This window comes from Solanum verrucosum, unplaced genomic scaffold, assembly GCF_900185275.1.
Source record: "Solanum verrucosum unplaced genomic scaffold, falcon-dt-bn FXZP01000062.1, whole genome shotgun sequence".
NCBI lineage: Eukaryota > Viridiplantae > Streptophyta > Magnoliopsida > Solanales > Solanaceae > Solanum > Solanum verrucosum.
Window position 1 is genome coordinate 7,857,424 of NW_026020477.1, and position 27,948 is coordinate 7,885,371.

At 35.6% G+C, this 27,948-nt stretch overlaps 4 protein-coding genes across 5 annotated transcripts in view; 2 read left to right on the plus strand and 2 right to left on the minus strand.

Moving 5' to 3' along the window:
- LOC125809192 (uncharacterized) overlaps window positions 1-27,948 on the plus strand; it is a 511,850-nt gene that overhangs the window by 350,212 nt on the left and 133,690 nt on the right. The window lies entirely within an intron of this gene.
- Window positions 1,106-2,000, minus strand: LOC125809441 (uncharacterized mitochondrial protein AtMg00810-like). Its single transcript, XM_049489076.1, has 2 exons — window positions 1,461-2,000; window positions 1,106-1,336 (listed from the first exon to the last, which is right to left on the minus strand). Exons 1-2 carry the CDS (start codon window positions 1,998-2,000, stop codon window positions 1,106-1,108), a joined length of 771 nt encoding a protein of 256 aa, XP_049345033.1.
- On the plus strand, window positions 11,443-11,820 carry LOC125809442 (uncharacterized). Its single transcript, XM_049489077.1, has 2 exons — window positions 11,443-11,584; window positions 11,660-11,820. The coding sequence occupies exons 1-2, from the start codon at window positions 11,470-11,472 to the stop codon at window positions 11,818-11,820; spliced, it is 276 nt and encodes a 91-aa protein (XP_049345034.1). The 5' UTR covers window positions 11,443-11,469.
- On the minus strand, window positions 23,402-26,552 carry LOC125809169 (gibberellin 20 oxidase 2-like). Its single transcript, XM_049488826.1, has 3 exons — window positions 26,098-26,552; window positions 24,703-25,024; window positions 23,402-23,695 (listed from the first exon to the last, which is right to left on the minus strand). The coding sequence occupies exons 1-3, from the start codon at window positions 26,541-26,543 to the stop codon at window positions 23,432-23,434; spliced, it is 1,032 nt and encodes a 343-aa protein (XP_049344783.1). The 5' UTR covers window positions 26,544-26,552; the 3' UTR covers window positions 23,402-23,431.

The window sequence follows — 27,948 nt, forward strand, 5'->3', positions numbered from 1 at the left end:
CCTCTTAGTATTGAAATAATTATTATGTTAAGGCCTTACGGTGCGTGCCAATTGATTAGTCTAAAATTCATTATTAAAAAAAATAGTTAAATTTATTTGAAAGAGATCTATAACAACGAAACTAATTTAATTCTCTATAAATCTTTGATTTAAGGTTCGAAGCAATGAATGATAATTAAGAAGTTAGGCGAGACATATAATAAAAATCGAGGAAATGAATAGGAAAAGAAAGAGGATTCTTATTCAATCTCTTGGAACAATACGATAAATTGCTTGAATAATGAACAAATGCTTGTATAATCAAATGGTTGCAGTGAACAATAGAGAATAATATTGTATTTCGATGAAAATTTAAATGAGTTACAATTCTAGAATAATGGGGTAGATATAGGTTTGATCTAACTAACAAACTTCTCTAATTCTAGCTACTATTAATCGTTGTTGGAGTGAAGATCACAAATTCTTTGAAAAGATAAATCATGGTCCCTTGAATTTTGAATTATTGTTGTTGTGTATACTTATTTATCTATGATATTTTCAGACGCAACACTTTGGTGAATTGAGGCTTGGAAGTAAAAAAATATAAGTTCAGAGAAGTAGATTGAAAGTAGTATATTTATTAATGAGACTCCAATGGAGTTTATATACACAACAAACAAAACAGATTGTGCAAAGCTAACTCCTAGGAAATAGGAGCATATTAAGTTACATGAGCAATCCTACTTGACTCCTAAATAAACTGTAAATAAACTGAAATCCTAATTTAAAGGTAGTGTGGTAACGTGCACAACATACGTGCTCTGTTACGCCCCCCTCAAGGTATGTGTGAAGAGACAACACGTAACTTGGGAAGCATGCGCTGGAAGGCTGTTTTAGACAATAGTTTGGTGAGTGGATCTGCAATTTGATCAGCGGAGTGAACGTGTGAGACTTTAACTAGGCCATTGCAAACTTGGTTGCGAACAAAGTGAAAATCAACCTCGAGGTGCTTCATTTTTGTTTAATGAAGTGGGTTTTCAACTATGCATGTGACCCCAAGGTTATCGCAAAGTATTGTGGGAACAACAGAGAGCGGCACATGTAGATCCTTGAGCAAGTGAGTGATCTAGTTTGTTTCAGACAACGCAGAAGCAACTGCCCTATATTCTGCTTCAGTGGAGCAGCGAGAGACAGTCGGTTGCTTACGAGAGCACCAAGAAATTGGTGTTATGCCGAGAAAGATAATGTAACCTGATATTGAGCGGCGATCATTAATATCACCTGCCCAATCCGCATCAGCATAAGCAGAAAGATTGGTGGACTGTTGTGGGGAAATATGGACACCATACTGGGATTCCTTAGATAATCAAATCAAGTTTCAAGCCGGTCAGGTCAATCATTTCAAAGGAAGAAAATAAAGGCCGAAATCAAGATGAATGCCGACCCAGTAAATCACCTAACTTTGTATAGCTGAAAGTTGCCAAATCGGTTGAAAGAATTGAAAGGAATGTTTCTTTAAGATACCGAAGTAGCCGTTTAACTGCTTGCCAGTGAGCCACAGAGGGAAAGGTATTGAACTGAGTAAGCTTGTTTACTGCATAGATGATGTCAGGTCGGGTAAGTGAAAGGTACTGGAGCTTTCCAAGTACACTTCTATACTCTGTGCCATCAGTTTTGGGAGCTCCGTCATCTACCAATAGTGGTGCCGATGTACTCATTGGTAAGTGGATGCCTTTGCAATCTTGCATCTTAGTGTCATGTAGCACCTCTTGTATATATTTAGATTGACTAAGAAACAGGCCATCATCATCCCTATGTACCTCAATGCCTAAGAAATAGTGCAGTAAACCAAGATACTTGAGAGAAAATGTTTTTGAAAGAGAGGTAACTACTTGCTGAAGGAGTACTTCATTGCTGCCAGTAAGAATGATATCGTCCACATAAATTAGAACATAAATAGTTACTCCTATATTATGAAGAACGAACAGAGAATTATCAGACTTAGACATGTGGAATCCCATTTTGACCAAAGAATTGGTGAGTGCATCATACCAAACTTTAGGAGCTTGGCGCAGTCCGTAGATTGCCTTTTTGAGATGGCAAACTTAGTCAGAATGTGCCGAATCTTCATAGCCAGGGGGTTGAGACATATATACATTTTCGTGAAGCTTCCCCTGAAGAAAAGCATTATTGACATCAAGTTGATGTAAGGCCCAATTTCGTTGTACAGCAAAGGTGAGCACGGTACGAATCGTGGTGGGTTTGACCACTGGACTGCATGTCTTATGAAAATCAACCCTAGACCTTTGAGTGAACCTTTTGGCAACCAAACGCGCTTTGTACCTGTCAACAGATCCATCAGCCTTAGTCTTAATTCGGAACAACCACTTACATGGAACAACATTGCGGGTGTGATCGGGTGGAACCAACTCCCAAGTCTGGTTCTTCATCAACGCATCAAACTCAACTTGCATAGCATCTCTCCAATATGAAAATGTGTGTGCTTGTTTGTAGGTTATAGGAGTAGGAGGTACATGCAGGGTTATTTGGACAGTATAGTCAAGAATTTTGCGTCGCTTGATGATGTTGTTTTGCGACCTTGTTACTACACGATTTTGCTCTATTTGGGGAACCTAAACTATGGGTGCTTGTGTCGGTATATTGGGTGATGAGGTTGGGCGATGCCGATAAACATGAGTAATGTCACGCCCCGAGCCTACACCCTGGACGTGGCCGGCACTCGAAGACCATTTCTGGTCCCCAAGCGAACCCTCATCCTAGCTGACTCCAAGCGGAATACTAACTTAAGCATACAAGAGCTTAAAACTGAATAAGAGTTTATAAACTCAACTTTATAAATCTTTAACTCAAAAGAAAACTCTGTATAATAGAATATATATACAACTCGCCATAAAAGGCAACTTTAGTCTTCACAACTTGAGTACTATTTACTCATTCACTATACATCAATGCCCAATAATTCTATACCACTTGAATGTTATGGGACCTCCCTCAAAATCATAAGCCTAGCGTAGATCTAACACCTCATGAATACTCTGCTTTCTTTTTTCAACACTCGCACTTGGTCATTTTCTACACAATAACACTTCATCACTAACTCCTATCTAGCTACAACACACTCTTCCTCTTATGATGTAATCTTCACAACTCATCACTTCTTAGTCTACCCATAAGGGACAACTCCTCATTCATAACTTACTGGGTGCATGACTACAATAACATAGCTTGCCTCATCACTATCTCCCTTACTTAAATTACTAAACTTCTGTATATTTTTCTCTCTAACTCTAGGCTCTTTCTCTACTACTGCTCATGATCTCGTAACTCATGCTACTCTTTCGGGTGAAAATCATACCCAAGCTCTAAACATACCTCCTCGTAAGGATCTCAGCTGAAACAATACTTAGAGAAGAAAGTACAACTCACTTTTATCTCAAATGCACGATTCATATGAAGGCATTACTCTGAAACTGAACACTTAACTTACTCTTGGGCTTCTCTTAAGCCCCTCTGAATCCTCATGACTTTCTCAAGACTCTTGCTAAGAACAACTCATCGACAAAAAAACTGACTCTGCTTTTCAACCACCTCCAGTATAATGGGTAGTTGAAAGATTCTAAGAACGCACGAGTTAGATTAGATCTCCATGACTTAGCTCTATTGCACGATTAAGAGTGTGAAAAAAAAGGGAGACTTTTCTTAAATGTCTGTAGTCCCTCATTTATAGAAGTGGGGCCCTCACAACCATAAACAAGATCTTACTGACACGGCTTCATAGACACCCTAGGACACTTGAACTCTGTGCTCTGATACCAAGTTTGTCACGCCCCGAGCCTACACCCTGGACGTGGCCGGCACTCGAAGACCATTTCTGGTCCCCAAGCGAACCCTCATCCTGGCTGACTCCAAGCGGAATACTAACTTAAGCATACAAGAGCTTAAAACTGAATAAGAGTTTATAAACTCAACTTTATAAATCTTTAACTCAAAAGAAAACTCTGTATAATAGAATATATATACAACTCGCCATAAAAGGCAACTTTAGTCTTCAAAACATTTAACAAAATAAATGAAGAGACTTCTGAAACTCTATTGTCTATCTATGAAGCCTCTAACTGATAAAGATGGAAGCCGGGACAAGACCCACGACCTCCTAACAACTGATACAACTGAAAGGTAAATGAAATCCTCCGGAAGCAAAGAGGCTTGTCATAGCTAACTGGAACTCCCGGATGTATCAACGAATCTCCTGTTGATGATCCTGAATACCTGTGTCTGCATCATAAAAAGATGCAGGCCAAATGGCTCAGTACGTGGAATGTACGAGTATGTAAGCTAGAAAACTAAACAACATAGGCTAGAAGAAAAACTGGAATAAATTGAATAACTTACCTCTTTTCAAACTTTCTCAACTCAAGGAATACCCAAAACTACTCAAACTTACTCAACTCAGAAGATAGATACTGGACTCAGAGACAGATACTCAACTCAAAGATAGATACTCAACTCAAAGATAGATACTCAACTCAAGGATATATACTTAACTCAAGATATATACTTAACTCAAAGATACTTAACTCAAGGATACTCGACTCTTGAATAACTGAACTCAACCTGACTGACTTCTTTCAATATAAGGCAATTTAAAACAAGTGCGATATAAAGAAAGACTGTTTAAAACATGCTATAAACTCTGAGTGTATACAAGGATACAATAAGCCTGAGATGTATATAGAAATACAATTGAACTGATGTATATAAAATACAATAATTTCTGTGTATGAAAATACAATAACTGCTGTGGGAGTTTCTCTAACCGACAACCATCACATAAGAGCTATAGTGATGATACAGCGATCGACCTCACGCTGCCAGAGCATCTTATACCCGGCCAAAGGTATAAGACCTGAACTGCCTAATGGATCCACTAGTCTAATCTGAAAAGGATTCATCTAAAAAGTATGATCCTTTTCTACCCATGGTGGCTAACATGGTTCTATGGGGGCTGTGGGTTCTTTGAACGCTCCCCCAATTCGGTGCTCGATACTACTCCCAAAAATGTACTGGCTCTTATGTTTTTAAAACATATTTATTCCTGCTGATATGAGATAATTACTCAAAAACTAGCCCGAAGGCTCTTTTGGAAATCTCAGTTTCCAACCTTGTTTAAATGTAAAAACATTTCTTTAAAACTTCTTTGGGAATACATAGTTCCCTAATAACTTGGAGAAATGAACTCAACTCTTTACTCTTTACTTTACTTGAAACTCGATACTTTGACTCAACTTGAAACTCTTTACTCAACTTGAAACTCTTAACTTGGAACTCTTCATTCTTTACTTAACTTGAGCCTTAAAATGAAGTTAAAACGATCAATGAAGACTCTTGGAAAACCTTAAAGACTTGTTTTGACTTACTTACTTCTAAGCTTGACTTCACTTGACTTGGAAACTAACTTCACTTGACTTTGAAACTAACTTCACTTGACTTGGAAACTAACTTCATTTGACTTTGAAACTAACTTCACTTGACTTGGAAACTAACTTCATTTGACTTTGAAACTAACTTCACTTGACTTGGAAACTAACTTCACTTGATTTGGAAACTAACTTCACTTGACTTTGAAACTAACTTCACTTGACTTGGAAACTAACTTCACTTGACTTGTAGTTTTACTTGACTTTTGGAAGTACCTTGGAGTGTTGGAAACAACTAGGAAACATAGGTATAATACCTAGGAACATGTATAAAAAAAGAAATGGTGAATGAAAGGGAAGGATTGGTGTCCTTGGCACTAGGAGAGGTGCAACAGCCCAGCCCCTTTTTCCCCAAAAATCCGACTTTTTCCCCTTGTTTCTTTCCAATTCTAAACCCTCTCAACCTCAAGGTTTCAGCAGCAACACTTAGAATCATAAAGACCCTTATTATACAATAGATTCAACTCAAAAATCACAGCCAGAAATCTGTACTAAATCAGCAAGAACTTCAACACAACACCACTACAACTTCAACAACCAATAAATCTTCTCTTGGAATTAAAAACGAGTTGGTGTGTGGGGGTATGAACCAACCAACACTAAGGATCATAAAATCCCTCAATATACAATAGGTCACAACTCAAATACACAGCCCAATCCTGTCCCACAACCAACAATAACTTCAACAACACAACTAACAACATCAACAACAACTAACAACTTCAACAACAAATCCAATCTCTTCTCAAATCATAAAAACGAGCTTGGTATGTGGGGGGAAAGGATAAACCCACACTAAAGACTCACATACCTGATTAGGGATCACCCCCGACAAAAATCCACGACGATCCTTAGCTTCTTCTTCTCTTTCTCCTCTTCTTTTCCTCTTCTTTCTCTCTTATCTTCCAAGCCCTAACTCTCACTCTTACTCTCACTCTTTAAAATGGGACAAAAATGATCCAAACATCAGTCTAACACCTCAATATAACCCAAAGAAAAGATTAGGGAAAAGACCAAAATACCCTTAAAATTTTCGGACTAAACAAACTGCACTGTGCGACTGTGCCAACAACCCAACTTCCAAAGGGCATAAGTCACTCATACGAACTCGGAATCAAGAAAACTCGGCGGCGTTGGAAAGATCATTCCAAGGGCTTTCCAGACATAACTGGAAATTCGCCTAAATCATTTTGAGCTAGGAGATACGACTGTTCAAAGTTGACCAAAAACTCACCTTTTTTCCATAGCCAAATTTTCCAGATTCTTTCCAAAATGACTATTTCCAATTCAACTCTTCTTGGAACTCAATGTGCTACACCTAGGGACCTTAACTTAACACTCAAGAAATTTTTTTATTCCTCGGTAAAATCCCACTCCACATGAAGGATGGCTCGAGTCTTAGTTCGAAAATTCTCTGGGGTGTTATAAGTAATGGGTGGTCGGCAATGTAAGGGGAGAGGACGAGTAGAGTGAGCAGGGGGCGGGCTTTGAAATATGAAGTGAGGTGGCAGGCTATTAACAACAAAGGATTGCTGAGGTATATCATGAGAAGTAGTTGGAAGATTACCTGGTGTGTCAGTGATGAAGTGATTCGACTGTGGGGTGGTCCTTTGTGCGGTACGAAGTGAGCATAAATCGTGGTGTGTGTCTCGCATCAACGGAATAGTGGGGTAATAGCTGGAGATGAGTAGGATTTGAAGTATTGTCCACATCAATATTAGTAAAATTGGAAGTATGTTCCCAAGTCAAATATGAAAAGTTCTGTTTTAAGGTAGAAAATATATTATCAAATGGAAAAATATCTTCTACAAATTTTATATCCCGTGAGAGGAAAACTTTGGAGCTTTTGGGGTCAAAACACTAATGGCAATGATGAGTGACAGAAAAACTGAGATAGACACAAGGTCTGGAATACGACTCTAATTTGTTTTGGGCATATGGTTGTAGCCATGGATAGCATAAACAGCCAAATATACGAAGGGATTCATAATTTGGCAGTTTATTGAAAAGAATTTCAAAAGGAGACTTGTGATTAAGAGTGGAGGTTGGGAATCGATTTATGAGAAATGTGGCATGATGGCAGGCAAATGTCCAAAAGTTTGAAGGTAGACTTGCTTGATGACGCAACATTTTGGCTGTCTCGACAAGGTGTCGATGACATCGTTCAGCCAATGCCACCCTTTGAGGAGTATAAGGGGGAGAGACAAGGTGTTGTATGCCATTGGACTTAAGGTATGGTTCTAAGACTTGATATTCTCCTCCTCCATCAGTGTAAAGTGTGAGTATTTTGTGACCAAAGTGTTTTTCAAGCACGGGATGTAAACTTTGAAAAAATTTCTGAACTTCATGTTTGTTTTTCATTGTGTACAACCAAATGTATTTGGTGTGCTGATCAACAAATAAACAATAATATCTTTTTTTGTCAATAGAGAGAATCGGGGAGGGTCCCCACAGATCACTGTAGATAATTTCTAATGGACAATTACTGGACAAAGTGGTGGAATAAAAGGGAAATCTGTGTACTTTATTGCAACAACAAGAATTACAAGTAGTGATCTTGTCGTTGGAAGAATATGAAAGACGAGAATTATTTAAAACGGAAAATAAAATGCGAGAATGGGGTGGCCCAATCTGCGATACCACAAATGTAAGGAAGGTCCAGTAGCAGCGACGTTGATGTTTGGTCGAGACAGGACGGCCATTCATATAGTCCAGCTTTACTCGAGCCGCACAGAAGAGGAGTTCCCGTAGTCAGATCCTTTACAAGAAAGGTAAAAGGAAAAAACTCAATTGAGGTTAGATTGTCTTTGCAAAACTGATTAACCGAAATAAGCTTGCGTTTGATGGCAGGAGCACACAAAATATTAGAGAGTTTGAAGGTAGTATGTGATGCATTTAAATGAGTATTACCAGTTTGCGTGATTGGAATCACATTACCATTACCCAAGGTCACTTCCTCGGCCCCTTTGAAGTCCTGTACATTGTGGAGGTAGTTGGTGTCGGCTGCAATATGGTGAGATGCACCCGAATCGACAATCCATGGGCCATTTGGCGTCGTGTGCGCAACAAAATTTTCCTTTGCTTCAAAGTGGTTATGGGACTGGGAGCGGCAAACATTTGTTGTATGGCCAAATTTGTCACAGAGTTGACAACGAATCCGTGGGGATTGGTGTGGAAAGTTACGCCCTTGAGAGTAATCGTTTGGATGTTGGAAAGTGGCGCTCTGATTATGTTGTCTGTTTGGGGGGCGCCCATTGTTATTGGTGGGTTGGCGGCAATGGTTATTGCGTTGGGCCGATGAAGTTTTGTGACACGCTGAGCAACAGATGATGTGACCTGGGTAGTGGTCCTCTTGAGGTCTTCATGTTTGAGGAACAATTCATGATCAAGAAGTTTATCGAAAAGTTCAGCGTAGCTAATGAGTGAGTCACATGCCCGGATGGCAGCGGAGATCTCACGAAATTCAGGACCAAGTCCGCTCAATATTTTCACTACAAGTTCTTCATTATTGACAGGTGAACCTGTTGTGGTGAGTTCATCAGAGAGAGAGAATCTCTCGCATATATTCAGCAATCGATTTGGTGTCTTTGCTTACCCGACTTAGATGGTGACGGAGGCTGAAGATGCGGGTTTGCGATTTGTTCGCAAATGAGGTGTGAAGTTGATCCCACGCAGCTTTAGAATTGGCCGCAGAAGTTACAATGGAAGCGATAGTGGCATCAACAGAGGCCATGAGAGCATTTTGGATGAGTTTGTCTTAACGAAACCAATCCTTGTACTCGGGGTTGGCTGTCACAAAGCCGTCAGTGATAACTGTTTCGGGAGGGGACAATTTGGTCCCGTCAAGTTGACCATAGAGGTCATGGCCATGGAGTAGCATGGCAATTTGAGCCTTCCAAATGGTGAAGTTATGGCTGCCACACAACTTAATGGGCAACTGAGATGATGGGTTAAACTGAACCAAGTGTTTGAGAACAGGGGCAGTATCAGCATTGATAACTCGGGTGGAAGGGGCCATTAGTGCAGAAAATTGTATTTTTGATCGGCGACTCGTTAGAGTATTTCGGCGTTGATACCATATAAGTTTAGAGAAGTAGATTGAAAGTAGTATATTCATTAATGAAACTCCAATGGAGTTTATATACACATCAAACAAAACAGATTGTGCAAAGCTAATTCCTAGAAAATAGGAGCATATTAAGTTACGTGAGCAATCCTACTTGACTCCTAAATAAACTGTAAATAAGCTGAAATCCTAATTTAAAGGTAGTGTGGTAACGTGCACAACATATGTGCTCTGTTAATGACACCAAATGATAACTTTCATTTTTTTTTCAAAATTTTGATCGATAAGTGGGTGAATATTGAAACAAGTCCTTATTTTATTGTCGCATGTCCAATCCCTACACCCTTCACATCTTTGTCAATACAACTATAAAATTAGATGGAAAAAGATTTTAAAATGTCCTTAACGTATTTCAAATGGTTCAAAAATGCCCTTATTCCACCTTTCAATTTAAAAATGCCCTAAACAAAATTTTAATGTTAAAAATTGTCCTTTATTAACAACCCAGTGACATGGCAGATGATGAGTCATTTAATTAGACAAATTACTTCGTCTTATTGGTCCATCTAAATTTTAAATCCAACCCAACGACCCGACTCGACCCATCTATTCTACAAAACTCAAACCAACGCAAATACCCTTTTTCATATTAACTAACATATCTTCCAACTTTCTTTTATCCTCATCAATATAAGTTGATTTGTATCAGTATTCAACTTTTGCAGTTCTACGGGGTCTTTTCTTATTAATAGATCATAGTTCATTGTTTGATTTTCACAAAATTTTCATCCCAAAAATTTATTCTCCAAGTTCATTACCAGTATTTCAAAGACAAGTCAAATTATCTGCATGAGTGATAGGTTATTACCTTTAACTGTGTTTGAATGATACTATAACATAGCCGGTCCCAAATCCGAATTAAGAAGGAGAATTTACGGTCTATTAAAAATCTAATCATTCACTGCTTTGTGTTTATTTTTTGTTTTGAGCTTCTATGAGAAATTTGAATTCTAAACGGCTTAAGTTTCAAGGTAACTTCTTTAATATATACCAAACGAATTGAATTCAAAACTTGCTTACAACAGAATTAGAAAATCTGCAAAATCTTCATCTGATATTTATCGAAATCCATGTCGTAAGTTTGTAGTTCAGTCATTGATTGTCCAACCATCTGCAAAAGCATCAACTAGACAAATCTTGATCTAGAGAATTGTCCAAACATTGTAGTTCTTCCTTTTTTTTCTTCTTCTCAAATTAACTAGAGAAATGGAGAAAGAAGATGAATTGAAGGAGGTAGAAAGAAAGAAGAGAGTTAGAACTAATGAGAACAAAAAATTCAAAAAGGATGAGCAGATCACAGATCGGGTCAGATCTTTTGAAATGAATTTCTAGACTAGGTGGGTCATATATTATGGAATGGATAAAGAAAATTCATGGTCATGTCACTAGACTGTTAATAAAGGGCAATTTTAAACATTAACAAAAACATTGAGGGCATTGTTAAATCGAAAGGTGGAAGGAGAACATTTTTGAACCATTTAGGATACGTTAAGGACATTTTTAACACTTTTCCCAAATTAGATCTGTCCCGCTCCAAATAAAGAGTTATGAAGGAGTCGTTTAGACATACAATTTCAAATTTTAATTTTAGATCTGTATTAGTTTATTTATTTTTAAATAAAACTTGAACTTCAACTTAAAATTCTAATATCAAATCCCAAAATTCACTTCAAAGGTAGAATTTCAACTTCAAATTTATAATTTTAATTAAATTTATAAAACTTAAAACTTGGACATAATTTTTAAATTTTGCAAATTTTTTTTTAAAATGAAGCCATATTTTATTTACAAAAATAATTAGTCAAGCCTACTTTACTTCCTACATCAACTCATATTATTCCACAAAATTCCATCCTCAGTCGAATCATGGAGTCGTCTTCCTATGAGCTGAATGCCTCCGTATCATCGTTGGAATTTCTCAGTTTATTCCTCTTTCGTCCCCTTCTTGCTATCGTCTTCGTCTTCTCCTTACTTATATTAGGTCTGTATTTTCATGGTAAGAATCTGCAATTTGGGTTATCTATAAGAATAAGAACTTGATCTGAGATTTGTGCAGGTTGGTTTTTAGCTTGGAAATTAGTGCTGGTTCATGTTCCTTTGGTACAAGAAATCTTTGGTTTGCGGAAGAAAACCGTCAAGCCGAAACCTGAAAATCGGGGTCGGTTCACTCAAATTTACAACAACATGGACTCACAATCTTCTGCTTCCCAGTGGTAAAACCTTTTCTAGTCTGAGATTCTGCACCTTTACAACTTATTTTAGCTAACTGAGTGAGGTGAAAGTTCATGTAGTCAATCAACTGAGCTATTAAAATCTCACTTGTTATTAAGTTGTTTTACCACAAAATGCTTTAATTGTTAATATTCTCTTTTGTGTGCTTTGCGTAAAAGGATATGATGTAACTTGAACAAGAAAACTGAATTAAGTTGAACAAGAAAACTGAATTAAGTTGAACAAGATAACTGAATTAAACTTGAACAAGAAAACTCGAAACTGAGGACAGTAAGGACGGGATAAATCTGATATTGGAGAATGTACCATCTTATTTAGGATTTCATAGTAGGGTTTGATTAAAAACACAGAAGGTAGGATGTAATAGTAACTGTTTTGGTAAGGAAAGCTTATAAGCAGCATTTCCCATCTTCTGAATAATTTGATAGGGGTCATGGTATTTGGAAGAAATTTTAGAGAAATGCTTGCTAGACAAAATCAGTTTTCTGTATGGTTAGATATTAAGATAGACCGGATCTCCCACCTTGAAAACTGCTTATCTGATCTTATCTAGTTGGCATGGTCTACCATTTTGTGCTGAGATCTGGATAGATGAAGCATTGAAACTTAAGCAACTGCAATTTGAATTCCATGGCAATTGAAAGTTAAAACTTTTGTCTACTTCACTCACCCCAGTCACCTTGAACATAAGGTAAATGCGGGGGAGGGGGTTGTCCATACAAATCTTCTTAAGGAGTGGTTTGGATGGAAGTATGGAAGGTGGTAGCATACCATCATTCTGCAAACTCAAATAGAGTGTCCAATTTGAAGGTGAATCAGTGCACTAATATTTTAAGTAGGTCTCCGCACACCTGATCGAGGGTTATATGCAATGGATGTTTTTCAGGGTTACTCGTTGTATGGTAAATATTTCTTGCCATAGTTTACAAGTGAGAATTAGATTCCTATCACTTACAATATGCTCATGCATCGCATGAAGTTTGAAGATATGCTTAATGAATAGCCTGAGAATATCCACAACAAGCAGAATAAGGGTGTGACAGTGCTAGGAAGTATGCATAATTAGTTTATCTATCGACCTCTACCCATTTAACTTTCCTTCTGACTTAGGCAACACTTCAATGAAATTGTTACTAATGCTATTCCAAGCTAGTAATGGAATAACCCCTGATAGGCAGAATGATCATATTTACTTTTCTGAAACACATCACACTTCTCCACATAGTTAACCGCATCATCTTTGAGACCTTTCCAGTTAAAAAGCAACCACTTGCCTGTAGGTGTGATGAATCCCAAATTGACCACCAACTACAGAGTCATGCACAACTTCAACATTTCCATCCTTAAAGATAAGGTAGACTCTACTACCAAATTTCCATTTTCCCTGCTTGCTGACAAGGGCATAACCTTTGATATCCTCCTTGAGGACATCCAACTTATGAATTACTTGACCAGTTTTATATTTCAATTTCAGCTATCCATTATGGCCTGCATTAGATTTGTCCTCATTGTGGACAATGTAAAGAAGGCATTTGCTTTGTTCTCCTTCCCCTTCTTATACTCAAATCTCAAAATCATATTGCATCAACTTACTACTTTCTCAAAAAAAAAAAAAATTGCATCAACTTACTCACCCATTTAAGTTGTGCTTCATTTGTGCAATTTCAGTTCTAATATGAATTTTAGACCCTTCTGATCAGCGTTGACAGTGAAGTTTCTGGCTACCAATTACTGACCCCGCTTTGTCATAGCCATTATTAGTGCTAGCAGTTCTTTGTCATACACATACATAACTTCTTGTTGATTAGATATGTGCTAGCTTAAATAAGCAATTGCTTGCCCTTTTTGCATCGGTACTGTCCCAATATCTACATCATATGCATCTATCTTCATAGTGAAAACCAAGGAGAAGTCAGTTAATGTCAATACTGAAGCTGAAGTTAAAGCCTTCTTTGAAGATGTTGCTGCTGATCTGTCAGTCCAATTGAACCCACTTTCTTCAGCAAATCAATTAGGGGTTTGTTAATCCGTCTATATCCTTCTATGGACCTTCTGTAGTACCTGACCAATCCTAAGAATCCCCTCAACTATTTGGTGTTGGCAGGCATAGGCCGTTACTGAACTATCTGGACTTTTTTTAGGGTTAGTAGAAACCTCTTTGAGCTAAGAAGATGCAATTACCTAACTCAATGCTTGCCGTAGCAAAATGACTCTTAGATCTTTTGGCATGAAAGTAACCCTCAAATGCTTAACATGCTCCTCCAAGTTCTAACTGAAGATCAATATGTCATCAAAAAAGATTAAGATGAATTTCCTCAATTACTCCTTGAAGACACGATTCATTAAGATCTGGAAGATAGAAGGAGCATTAGTTAGGTCAAAAGGCATGATTAGATATTCATAATGTGTCCTAAAGTAAGTTTTGTGGACATCAGATGGTGTCATTATAATATGATGATACCCAAATCTGAGGTCTATCTTTGAATACACATATTAACATCCCAATTCATCCAACAACTCTTGTATGATGAGTATGTGATATTTGTCTTTGATAGTAATATGATTTGGAGTGCTGTAATTTTCACAGTCTTTAGCTGGCATCTTTCTTGCCTACCAACACCAATAGAAAAACAAATGTGCAAATGTGTTACAAACTGTGTTGTATCAGGCCTTGTATTGATGGGGTTGGACCTTTCCTTCAATGTGATATGATCAAATTGCCATATGAAGGGAGGCAATTCTTTTGGTTCCATGAATACCTCCTCATATTCCTGCAATACCACTACTGGTTCTTTTCCTTGATCCTGCTCACTCTTCTCTTCTTTACCCTTTCTCTTCTCTTCATTTAAGATACCACACCCTTTAGTGAGCTCAAACAACATAGTCAACTTCTTTAAGTCAAGCAAGATGTCCAAGTCACATAGTTGCTACACTCCCAAAACCACGTCATACAATGCATTGCAGTAATCATTCTAGTCCCTAGCAAATTCCTTATACTGGCACTGGATTCCCATCTGCCAAGCTTGCATGAAGGAGCTGATAAGGGTCCACCTTCCAGCCCATCCTAGATACTAAAGCTCTATCAAGGAAGTTGTGACTTTTGAGTGGAGCCAATATCAATTAAGATGTTGAAAGGTCTTCTTTGGCAATAACCAGCAACCCTCCATGTTGTATAACCACTTGTCCCATTAAGAGCATCAATAGAGATTTCATGCGCCTTTGCCATCCATTCCACATTAACCTGTTCTTCTTCCTCCACTACTTCTTATACAACCTCCACTTCCAATTTCAATAAGAATAAATGTGCCTTGGCCTTACACACATGTTCAGGTTGATGTTTCTTATCATATTTATAACATAACTAGGGCTCAAACTTTTCTCTTTTTTTTTTTTTTTTTGAGATAAGGGTAACTGTCACAAAAGTCTCATCATCAAATAATGATGAGCATAGGCCACTTACTATCTCATCAAAGCATATAAAAACTACCCCTAGAGAGATTACAAATTGCCTATGAAATCAACAAAAAGTTCAGTATCCCCCATCATATCTTGTTTACACCTAAAATACAAAAGGCTAACGCTATTCATTATATTCTTCTGAATGTTGTTACTCATATCCCCAGAACATTTAGCATTCCTTTCTTTCCATAATACTATTGATTTCTGTCTCTACTTTGATTCTTCATTTTTTGCCGGCTCTTCCAACTCCACTACTATGGTGGCTCTTACCTTCATTTCATCTTCAGTCAAATCTCTTGATCCCTGTAACTCATCAATTTCAGCCAATTCTTCAAGTAAACTATTCTTCTTATTTACCAGCTTCCCAAAATTTGCATTGCGCCATTCCTTGAGTTTTTCCTTGAGCATTCTTAGTTTAACATTTAGTCTGTAGTTTGGGCATCCTTCCACCAAGAATTCATTCCACCATGCTTGAATCAGATCAGTGAAGCCTTCCACCTTGAGCCACCAGTTCTCAAACTTGAAATTTGACCTTTTCTTCTCCTAGTTTCCACATTCTAACATGATAGGGCAGTAGTGAGAGAGCACTCTAGGTAGCAACTTTTGCTTGATATTTTTGAATTTTTCTTCCCATTCCATACAGAATATGAATCTATCTAGCGTAGCTGCACTTGGATGATTAAGGCCTCTAAACCAAGAAAAGATTCCACCAATGTAAATGTGGGTCATGTAATTCCGTCTCTTGTATCCACGTTGAGAAGTCAGACATAACAAAAGAGATTTTGTCCTCTTCTTTCTTCCATAGTTCTGTTGGTATTACAGTCAGGTGACCCAAGGACCATCACAGATGGTTCTCAGTTGATACACTCCATTGAGGTACCAGGTATAGAAGTTATGAGTTGATACAAACTCGTAAGTAATGGAGTATTGCCCAGATTCAACTAGAGGCCACTCCAGCTTCTATTGTCCCACATCATAAGACCCCCCCCCCCCCCCCACAGCTACCCTCAGCTTCCAGGTAAGCACATTTCATCCATAGGCATGACCATAATTGGTTAGCCATTACTTCAACTTCCTTGCTGATCTTTGTTTCTTGAAAGCATTAGACACGCGCCTTCCGTTTTTGCATTAAACTCTTCACCATTTCTCTCTTGCTCTGGTTGTTCAACCCTCTTACATTCCAGTCAGCAGATTAACTTTCATTTAAAAGTTAAACTCAGATTCTGTTTCCTTCCACTTCTTCAGTCAAGCTGGATTTTAGGTTTTCCAACTTGTTTTTCCCAATTCCTCTGCTCTTTGGGGCAGAAACTGTGCCTTACCAGGCCCCTTCTTATCCAGTTGTGATTTCCTCTCATCAATCTTCATCAACAAGGCTATGGTTTCTTTTTCAACCCTTCGAAAGCCACCCTCTATGTATTACTTATCTCTTGATTTTGTCATCCAAGGCAAGTTAAGTAGGCTGGGACAAATGATAGTTGGTGTGGTCAGTGGTTTAACCTGAGCATAGGAAGGTAGTAGATCTGTTATTATTGGAGTTAGGAAATGATGGAGAACTCTTCATGTCTATCGATTGCTTAAAGAATATTGATTCTGGAAAAGAATAAGGTCTATGAATTCATACAACATCACTAAATTTTGGCTTCAATCCTTTAAGAATATGTTGATAGCATGGTTAGGATCCATATGAATCCTAGTCATGGCTCTATCAAAGGATTCCTGAAACTTAATCACTCCCCCAGTTGTTTCATGAAACAAGTTAACTTATGGTATCATCATATTAACCCCCAAACTGATCAACCAAAGCAAAAATATACTCCTCCCAAGTAGGAGGCGGAAGATGTGATCTATTCCTCATGAAGGTCTGATGCCACTGGAGAGCACTATCATCGAAGTGTAATGATACCACTACCACCTTCAGATGAGGGCGAACTTCATCAAAAAAACTCGTTCCACCTTATACCACCAAGCTTAGAAATCCTTCCTAGTAAATCTAGGGAATTCTAACTTTGACAACCTAGTGAAAGACTGAGAGTGCTCTTGGGGTGAAAAGGTGTTATAATGAGCTAGATTTGAATAATAGATGTTTTGAGAATTTGGGTAACAAACTGGGTTTTGGGGTGAAGGGTTCATATGTAGTTTTTGTATACACCGGCTGTTCCTTATAGAAAAAAGTATATATTGATTGCTTGTTCTAGTCCCCTTCACCACTCTTAAGTAATTGTGGAATGGAACTTCATACAATCAACATTAGTTCTTTTTATGCCCATATCTTCTAAGATATATCATTAACTACCTCAAATAGCCTAGCCTTTGGAAAGTTTATTCCTTTGATGTAAGTATCCATTTAACCATCACAAATAGCCTATTCTATCTTATAGTTTACTCGCTTTATCTAAGTATCCATTTTGTATGCTGCTCTGCTAACTTGAAATTCATGAATAACTTTTTACGTGTCAAGTTATTCTCTTTGGTGCTGTGAGAGAGTCAGTGAAACTGCCGACTATTGATGATTGGTCTCTTTACTATTTAGAATCACCCCATACTTTCTCATTTACAATCCTAAATGCCCTAGTGTAATGTAATGAGCATTCTTACTGCATAATTTTACATATTGAGTGCATTTCTGGTGACCAGCGATTTGTGATGAGTCCTTTGTGATTGAAGACTGATTGTCTTTGGTCTCATAAATCACAAACATACCAGTGTTTAGCTGTTATATGAATCCTTATAATCTGATCTTTCTGTGTCAAAAATATCATTCATGCTAGTTTAGGTATTACAGAGTTGATACATTGGTTAACATAAAATATTGTAGAAGCAAATTCATCAACACTCTTGAGTTTTTCACCTCTACTTTCAGTATCGAAATCTTAAGGATGCTGTCACATATTGTTGTATTATTACCTTTTGCCTAACATAGCATATCTTTTAGTTAAGAAACACATCTATTGATGCAAAAGCTTTTTCTTCATAAGTCATTTCAGTAGTTGCTGTATAGTTTTATTTTATTTCAAGCACAAACAATATAAGAATTGTGTAATATTGTGCAGATACCTCTTGAGCTTGCATATATCATATTTGGGGCTTTTTGTGATTTAGTTTGACTTTAGACTGTATAGGTAAGCCGTAAGCGTGATGGTGTCCACTGTCCAGGATTAGAAGCTGAAGTTTCTTGTGCTTTGGGGAGCATCAGGTGCCAATCTCTGTAATCAGCACATTTATCTTCAGCTGATCCTGTTTTACACTTGAAAACTCCTCATTTTTCCACATGTATAGTGCTGTTTCATTAGTGTGTATAACATATGGGTTAGTGATTGCAAGGCAAAAAAATATTTGCAATGAATTAGATAATAAAGCAGAAGATTATGTAACCATTTGGAGAGAAAAGTGTCCTCCATTATTTCTTTATTTATTTTTACTTTTTGTTAAGTTGACATGTTACAATTGTAATTATATTGTGGTTTCAGTGTAAGTGGTTGATGATTTTTCAAAAGCTATGCAAATCGTGTGGAAGCCTTAGATTTGAGCCTGTTTGGGAGGGGTAACTATCAGTAGATGAAACCAAATAAGGGAATTTTCACCTATATCAGTGTGAAGCACGTACACTAAACTAGTTCTAGTATAAGTGGTAAAGGGAGTTCAAAAGTATATTTTAGCCTTTAAGGTTATAGATTAAATTTTAAGTTTGACATTATAGCTCTTTTTTAGTTCCTTACCAAAAAGAAAAAGATTATGGTGTTGTGGGAAAGAAGTTCAAAAGTTATGCACTATATTTTTCAAATTTTGACTTGACATGTCTATTAAGAAAATAATGATGGATATAGTGAGTTTACTATTTTATCTTTATTAATTGATATGCTTAAATATATTTACGCACTATATTTTTCAAAAACATTAATTCAATGTTAATAAAATGAGGATATAATAGGAAGAAAAAAATTGTCCTTTCTTGATTTGTCAGAAATGACAAGAAAAAAGGGAAATTAAATCAGGAAATATTTGACAAGTAAATAGGGACAGTAGATAGGGACGGAGGGAGTAATTTGTTTGACTTTTTTCTTAAAAAAAAACGTTTTCAAAGAGAACGTTTCTCTTTTTAGCAACTCTTAAATTTTAATTTTCATATGACATGATCAAGACCACAAGATTAATGAGCATTTTGGCAACATCATACATCTCAAATGAAAAGCAATACACTGAAGCATATCAAAGAATCAAATCGAAACAAAATTAACATCAATAAACTTTAAAATTCCAAGGAAAAAAAATTAAATTTAGGGTAAGAATTTACTATACTTCAATCAACAAATTACAAGCCCTAATATGCTTAAAGAAGTAATGGAACACTTTGAAGACCAAATTGATGAAAATATCCAAACTTTATCAAAAATCTCAACAACATACTATCATCAGGTCAGATCTAAAAACCCATCACTAAATGAGAAGACAAATTCAAAAATCGAAATGCTCCAAAAAAATAAAAATAAAGTGAGCACTTTGAGGACTAAATTGTTGAGAAGATTTGAACTTTGTCGGAAATCTCAGTCAATTTGAACACTTTAATCTTTGTCAAGGTTTATTACCATGGCAGTTTTTGGGGTGTTTTGGATTATAATTAGTGTGGGTTTCAAGTTATTTGGGTGGGTTTTGAATTTCTTGGGTGTGTCTTTTAATTATAGGTAAAATTTGGATAGGTCTTTAAGATTTAGACACGTGTTCCTCCGTTGGTCTAAAAGATATATACACCTCAAAAATTAGACGGTAAGGGCATTAGCGTACTTTCTGTTATGAGAGAGTGAATTTTTTTCTTAAATTCTAATTGTAATTTTTACTACTAATAATTAGTGAATTAATGATATATGTGTGCTAACTAGTACATGCAATAATTTGTTCCTTCCATAGTTGAAAAGTGATGGAAGTTGGAAAGATGATCCCATCACCTATGCAACGTGGTTTATACGAGTGGATGGGTTAGGTTGATTTTGACATATTTTTAATTTAAGGAAAAACTATCTAAGTATACAAATATTCATATTATATTTACTAATTTTTTATATAGTTTGAAATAATTACATATTGTCTCACTAATTATAATTTCATACTCAATTTCAAGTTAGATACACCTAGAGGCTAGATACATGTATTTTTGTTATCAAATTTATTGAAATAGGGAGAGAGGCGAGCGAGATAATCTATGTATCTCACTTACATGTGAATCATATTAGATACATGTATCTAAGATACTAGATATATACCAGATTTATTCTGAAACTGAAATACATAAGGAGAGAGTAGAGCAAGATAAGGAAACGCGGCTAGCGAGAGAGTCAAATTACATGTGAATCTATTTGGATTCAGTGTATCTCAAATAAATCATATCAAATTTTGATTTCATGTATTCGAGATACATTTATTTGAAGCGATTCGAAGTCCAAAATTTTAGTAAGATCCGTAATATTGAAAAATCACGTGAAGGGGGGTAATTGGCTTCTAAACTAATGAAATTTATGTTTTTTGCTTTTAATTTAACATTACACGATTCGTCTTTAAAAATTCTTTTTGTATTAAATTAAAATAAGCAAATTAAAACAAAGAAAATAGACAATAAGTTAAAATCCATTTCATGCAGCAGTACTAGATCTAGTCGTACTCTGCCTAGAATATCGGCTAGTTTTTGGCTCCATATGGAAGGGCCTCCTCTCATTGGACTATTCGAGGTTGGTCAAATGTCTATTTTCTTTGAAAAGTTATGAATTTTTATATTTTTTGTTTTTTCACTCAGTATTTATTTGAAATTTAGCTTAAGCATTATAATTTTTTTTCAATTCTCGTTTTGTTCTTAAAGGGGCTTTTATGTAGTTCTCTTCAATGGTGGAGTTATTCAAGAATCGATTGACATCTCTTCGCTATAAAAATCAGTACTATACAACTAAGTTTTAAAAACAATTGAAAATATGCAAACTCAACACAAAATATTACAAACTCACGTGGCCATATGCTTTAGTTTACATCCTAATAGTCGATTTTTTATTATTTCACAGTAATATTTATACACATATAAAGATGTATGAGAAGTGTGTTTGAGTAATATTTTAATATTAAAATAATATTGAAGTTATTTCATATTGAATGTAGTCATTAGTTATAGTAATTTTTTAACTACCAAGTACCAACTTTACATTTCACTCAAATATATTGTATGTTGAAATCTCTTTACCGTTTTCGTGTGTTTACTTTTTTATATTTTAAATCTTTTTAATAAAAATTCCAATTCTCTAAACAGCGAAGGAGTTCCTCCTAAGGTGCAGGGGCGTCTCTACAACTTTGAAAAAAAAAAAGTAATTGCCTTAGGCCCCAAAATTTGAGGGCCTCATTTTTAAAAATAATAATAGGTTATACGTATTTTTATTAAAAAAATATCGAGTATTACTTGTAGAAAATAAAAACTTTTCATAAAAGAGCAAAGAAGTAATAGAAGTTCGATAAATTATGAATACTATGTTTCAAGAAAGATTAAATAATTGACTATAATAAACTTCATAAAAAATATATATTTGAATTTAAGGCCTCCATTCGAATTTGACATTAGGCCACCGATTTTTTAAAGCCGCCCCTGCTAAGGTGGTCCTAGTGGTAAGCTGTACATATTTGATGTCTTCTTATTTTTTGTATGCATATATAAATGTCATCTAGTACTATAATTTCGAGTTGTGAACTCAGACAAAATTGATGTAATCCTAGACGTAACCTTAGGGGCGGAATTGGAAATTTGATGAAAAATGTGCAAAATTAAATATACATTCATAATAGTTACTCCAACAATACTTGTCTACTATTGATTTTACACACTTCTTAAGAAATTATAAATAAAAGGGTAATCTACAATATTACCCTTTATATATAATAAATACAATGTATTGACAAATGTAATAGAGAAATGACTATAATTAACAATAATGCTAAATTAGGAACTAAGTGTAAAATTATTTATTGATTTCATAAAGTGAACAAGTGTTGTTGGACATTCCAAAATAATATAGTGGACAACTATTGTTGGACGAAGGAGTTTGGTATGAAGGAGAAAATATTTTCTTTGAAAATAAGTTGATTTCTAACTTATTTTCTTATGTTTGGTTGGTGAATGAAAAATATTTTTCAGATAATATCTTTTATTTTTTGCTAGAGGGTAGAAAATACGGAAAATAGTTTCTAGTTCGGAAACCAATCTTGATAACCGATTTCGGACCGACCCTGACATAACGACACCTGAATTGGAACGCGACCCCGATGAGTAATCTGGGGTCCAACCTTGACACTCGACTCGAAACCCGACATTTGAACTGAAACTCGACCCCCAGATCTGAATCAGAACACAACCCCGACGATCCATCCCCCGAGATCCAACCTAAAACATGACCCCGACTCTCGATTCGGGACTCGACATTCAATCTGGGATCCGACATTTGAATATGGACACGACCCCAACGACCAATTCAAGATCCAACCCCGATACCTGACCTTGACTATCAATTCGTGATCCAAGATCCAAATTGAGACAAGACTTCTGAACCAAAACCCGACACCCAAAATTCGACCCCAATCCAAACGAGGGAATTGAGTCTCGAATCGAGGTTGGGAGTCAGGTCCTAAATCGAGAATTATGAGTCGTTTCTCAAATTAGTATCAAAACTCGGCATCAGAGACTTGAGTTAGGGTGGAAAGTTGAGCAGTGAGGTTGAAAAAGAGTTTAAGAAAATGTTTCTCATTTTTTGGAGGTAAATTATTTTTCTTAAATTGAGAAAAATAAGTTGATTTGAAAAACATTTCAGCCAATCAATATGAGAAAATTAGAAAACATTTTCCAAATTATTATTTTTTCTTCATACCAGACACACATAACTGTGGACTTCCAAGAGAATGGGTCATATAACAGAATGAATCAATTATATAAATTCTTGACCAATCACATCTCTTCATTTAATTTAGTCGCAGGTCAATACTAAACAAACTAAAAGTAGTAGAAGTTTCATATAATATAATATGCCCACAATCATATTATATATATTATATTATATTATATTATATAGAAGCTAAGGAACAAAAAGTAGATATACATTTAATTTGTTTTTATTTTTTGCTATGGCTGCTTAGAAGAAAGGAACCAAAGAGTGAAGTTTTGTAGAGTAGTATGATCAGGTCTATAGTGATTTTGTGTAAAATAGAGCAAATCAGACCATGTGAAGTCCGGATAAATTCTTGAGTTGGAGACAAGAAGATGCTGTGGGGGTACCACCACTTTGTCTTCCTTTGGACACAAGAAAAAAGCCAAAGATATCCTTTCAACTTGTGTCTTAACTATTGCTCTGTGCAAGCAACTTTTGTATATTCCATTTGATAATGCCTGCAATTTAATTAAAACAACACAATATAATTCAAATTTTTTTGACCATATTACATGTATTATCTACTACATATCTGAGTATTTTATATGCATATGATATACTACATAAAATTAGTTACGGAATTTGTTAGTAATCTTTGCGGTAATTTAATTATGTTATAATATATCACTAATTCATTGCTTAATGAGATTAGCATGAATTTTTTGTTGTTTAGCTATAGATTTATCCGTCACTGATCTTTTTATTTTCTAGTAGGGTTTAAGTCATACTACTCACTCTCTCTCTCTCTATATATATATATATGCTTGTTAAATTAACATATACCTATTCGATTTACTCTTTATTTTGTTTTATTTTATTTTGATAAACGTACATATATATATACTTTTAACTTCGTAGAAACTTGGCCAAACATGCTATAAAACCTTAAACGTACCTAAGAGATGAAAGGTGAAGTTGCAAGCATTAGATTATAGTACTTTAGCTTGTTCCTATCATGTTGTGTTCCACAACCTCTTCTCTTCATTCTAGCTAGCCCTATTTTGGAGGTACAATTTATTTTTACAATGACTAGTTAAATTTAAAATTATCTTTATAAAGTTATCACGTACATACGTGTTGTCTTTATCAAACAATACCTAATTTTGTTTTTATTTGATATGATACTAAATCAGAAATTGTAGCCATGACATGTTTTTTACATTATTTGGAGCAATTATCTGACCCTAGTTCTTACAAAAACTCTAATAATCTAGATATTCTTGATAATTTAAATAGTATAATAGAAAGCAGACTCTCTACCTCCCATAGGTAATAGTAAGGTATGCGCACACTCTACTCTCCCATACCTTAGCTACTTAGTCAGATTTCACTGGATTGTTGTTGTTGTATTGATGTTTAATTTCATAATTGACATTTGATTTGTCATAGCATATATTTTTTTAGTTTTTTTAAAAAAAAAAGAAGTTTTTGAACTAGATCATGAAAAATTTAACCTAGGACTCACCGTAAAAGTGTCACCAATATTGATGACAAGTGCATCATGCCTAGGTTGGACTGATTTCCATTTGTTATCAACAAAGACTTCCAATCCTCCAACTTGATCTTGATGAAGAATTGTCAATGAATTTGGATCACAATGAGGTGGAGTTCCAAGGACTAAATTAGGATCTTGACAAGTTGGATAGAAATTACATCTCATAATAGAACTTGTATCTTTGAAAAAGTCTTTGTAGTAACATTTTTCTACACCAAGGCTTATACCAAGTATCTCCATGATTACAAGTCCTACTCTCTTCATTTCCTTGCAGTATCTCTCAAACACCAATCTGTAGGGGGGGGAATGGTCATGTGGTTGATAATCACAAGTGACAAATCCATAAAAGTAGGATCAACGACTTCAAAAAATAAGACAGATTACTTGCTATTTAAAACATATTGACATACAAGAAATTCTTTACATTATAATCGGTTTACATATATTAAGTCGTTGGTTTTCCTTCCTTTAACTTACGATACCAATTCAGTGCATTTTTTCCCAAAATACTTACACTATTAAGAGTCTATTTACATCTTTTGTGTATCATTCCAATCTTATCAACTATCAATATGAAATTTTGTTCACGTACCTGAAACGTAAATTAGTTTCTACTAGATAATATCAAGTACTTTAGATGACATAGGAGAAACTAGTCTGAGAAAATACGTACCTATCAAGTTTATAAAATATATGTATGTTAAATATATTGGAGTTCCTTGAGGCAATTTATTTGTTCATCTTCCATGATATATTTTAGATCAGCTACAGTAATAGGTTGATTCGGTATTTTATTTTCATGTAAAATGAATAAATGATGTATAATTTGTTTTAATGAAATGATAGTTAAATACTAAAATTTTGTATATGGATAGTGTGTAGAATCTTTACATTATCAAATTAAATAAATCTAAATTAACATGTCGTAATTTAGAATCATCGCAAACATAATGTGGTAACTTTAAAAATTGCAATGATGATATAGAAATTGTTCACACTATACCGATAATATATAATTCAAACACATACATAATAAGTAGTAAATATAAAATCTTAAGCAAATATAAAAACTTTGGATAACCTATACATTACTAGAAAACATGGAATTAAATATGTTAAGTATCTCGAAGTTAATGAATATTCTTCTAATTCGACGCTAATTCATAGCTAAATGAGATTAGTATAGAATTTTTTATGTTTAGCTACAAAATTTTGTCTATCATTAATTCGTAGCTAAATGAGATTAACATATAAATTTTACTGTTTAGCTACGAAATTTTATCTGATTCCTTATTTTCTAGTAGTGCAAACAGAGATACATATCCTCACATCAATTTCAACATAAAATGTGCAAAGAAAACTTACCCCATTTGTTCAAATTCTATTCCAAGTGAAGATTCAAAGAAATCAACAACAATACCACTCTTATTAGAGCCACCATTTTCATGAAAATTGAAGGATAATGTTTCTTTCCATGGCAATCTTGAAGTAAATCTCTCTGCATGGGCACCTGAATAACCCCACAAACTACCATGTTGTTTTTGAACCTTTAATTTTACTTCTAATGGAAGCTTAAAGAAATGATTGACATGAGCATGAGCCATGTTAATTAATTTAGAATCAACTCCATGGTTTATAACTTGAAAGAATCCATGGTTCAAGCAAGCTGTTTTGACAAGCATGGACACAGAATTGATGTCTCCAACTAGGTCTATTATTGGCTCATTTAGCTCCTCTTGTGCTTGTATTAAGTCTTCTTTGGGATAAATGAATTCTTTAGGTATGTTGGTTTGTTGATGAAAAGTGTCCATTGAGAAATACAAAAGGGACACTGGACTTGTGGCTGATATATATATATATATATATATATATATTTATATAGAAACATGAAGAGGAGGACGACCAAGGGCAAAACGGTAAATTTAACCTGACATGACACTCTCTCCAGAATTCTAGAACCCTCCATCTTCCTCATTAGCACAAAATAGACTCCAGATTTTCTAACCCTTCTTAATAGAAGAATCGAGTTCTTCCATCTCTATTCCTCCAACCCCAACAACAATGAATCATATGATTCTTCATAAGTCTTAAGAGTGAGGTACGCTTATAGAAACATGAAGAGGAGGACGACCAAGGGCAAAACGGTAAATTTAACCTGACATGACACTCTCTCCATAATTCTAGAACCCTCCATCTTCCTCAATTACTCCTTGAAGACACGATTCATTAAGATCTGGAAGATAGAAGGAGCATTAGTTAGGTCAAAAGGCATGATTAGATATTCATAATGTGTCCTAAAGTAAGTTTTGTGGACATCAGGTGGTGTCAGTATAATATGATGATACCCAAATCTGAGGTCTATCTTTGAATACACATATTAACATCCCAATTCATCCAACAACTCTTGTATGATAAGTATGTGATATTTGTCTTTGATAGTAATATGATTTAGAGTGCTGTAATTTTCACAGTCTTTAGCTGGCATCTTTCTTGCCTACCAACACCAATAGAAAAGCAAATGTGCAAATGTGTTACAAATGTGTTGTATCAGGCCTTGTATTGATGGGGTTGGACCTTTCCTTCAATGTGATATGATCAAATTGCCATATGAAGGGAGGCAATTCTTTTGGTTCCATGAATACCTCCTCATATTCCTGCAATACCACTACTGGTTCTTTTCCTTGATCCTGCTCACTCTTCTCTTCTTTACCCTTTCTCTTCTCTTCATTTAAGATACCACACCCTTTAGTGAAAACAGTTTACCTTGATGCTCAAACAACATAGTCAACTTCTTAAAGTCAAGCAAGATGTCCCCTAAGTCACATAGTTGCTACACTCCCAAAACCACGTCATACAATGCATTGCAGTAATCATTCTAGTCCCTAGCAAATTCCTGATACTGGCACTGGATTCCCATCTGCCAAGCTTGCATGAAGGAGCTGATAAGGGTCCACCTTCCAGCCCATCCTAGATACTAAAGCACTATCAAGGAAGTTGTGACTTTTGAGTGGAGCCAATATCAATTAAGATGTTGAAAGGTCTTCTTTGGCAATAACCAGCAACCCTCCATGTTGTATAACCACTTGTCCTATTAAGAGCATCAATAGAGATTTCATGCGCCTTTGCCATCCATTCCACATTAACCTGTTCTTCTTCCTCCACTACTTCTTATACAACCTCCACTTCCAATTTCAATAAGAATAAATGTGCCTTGGC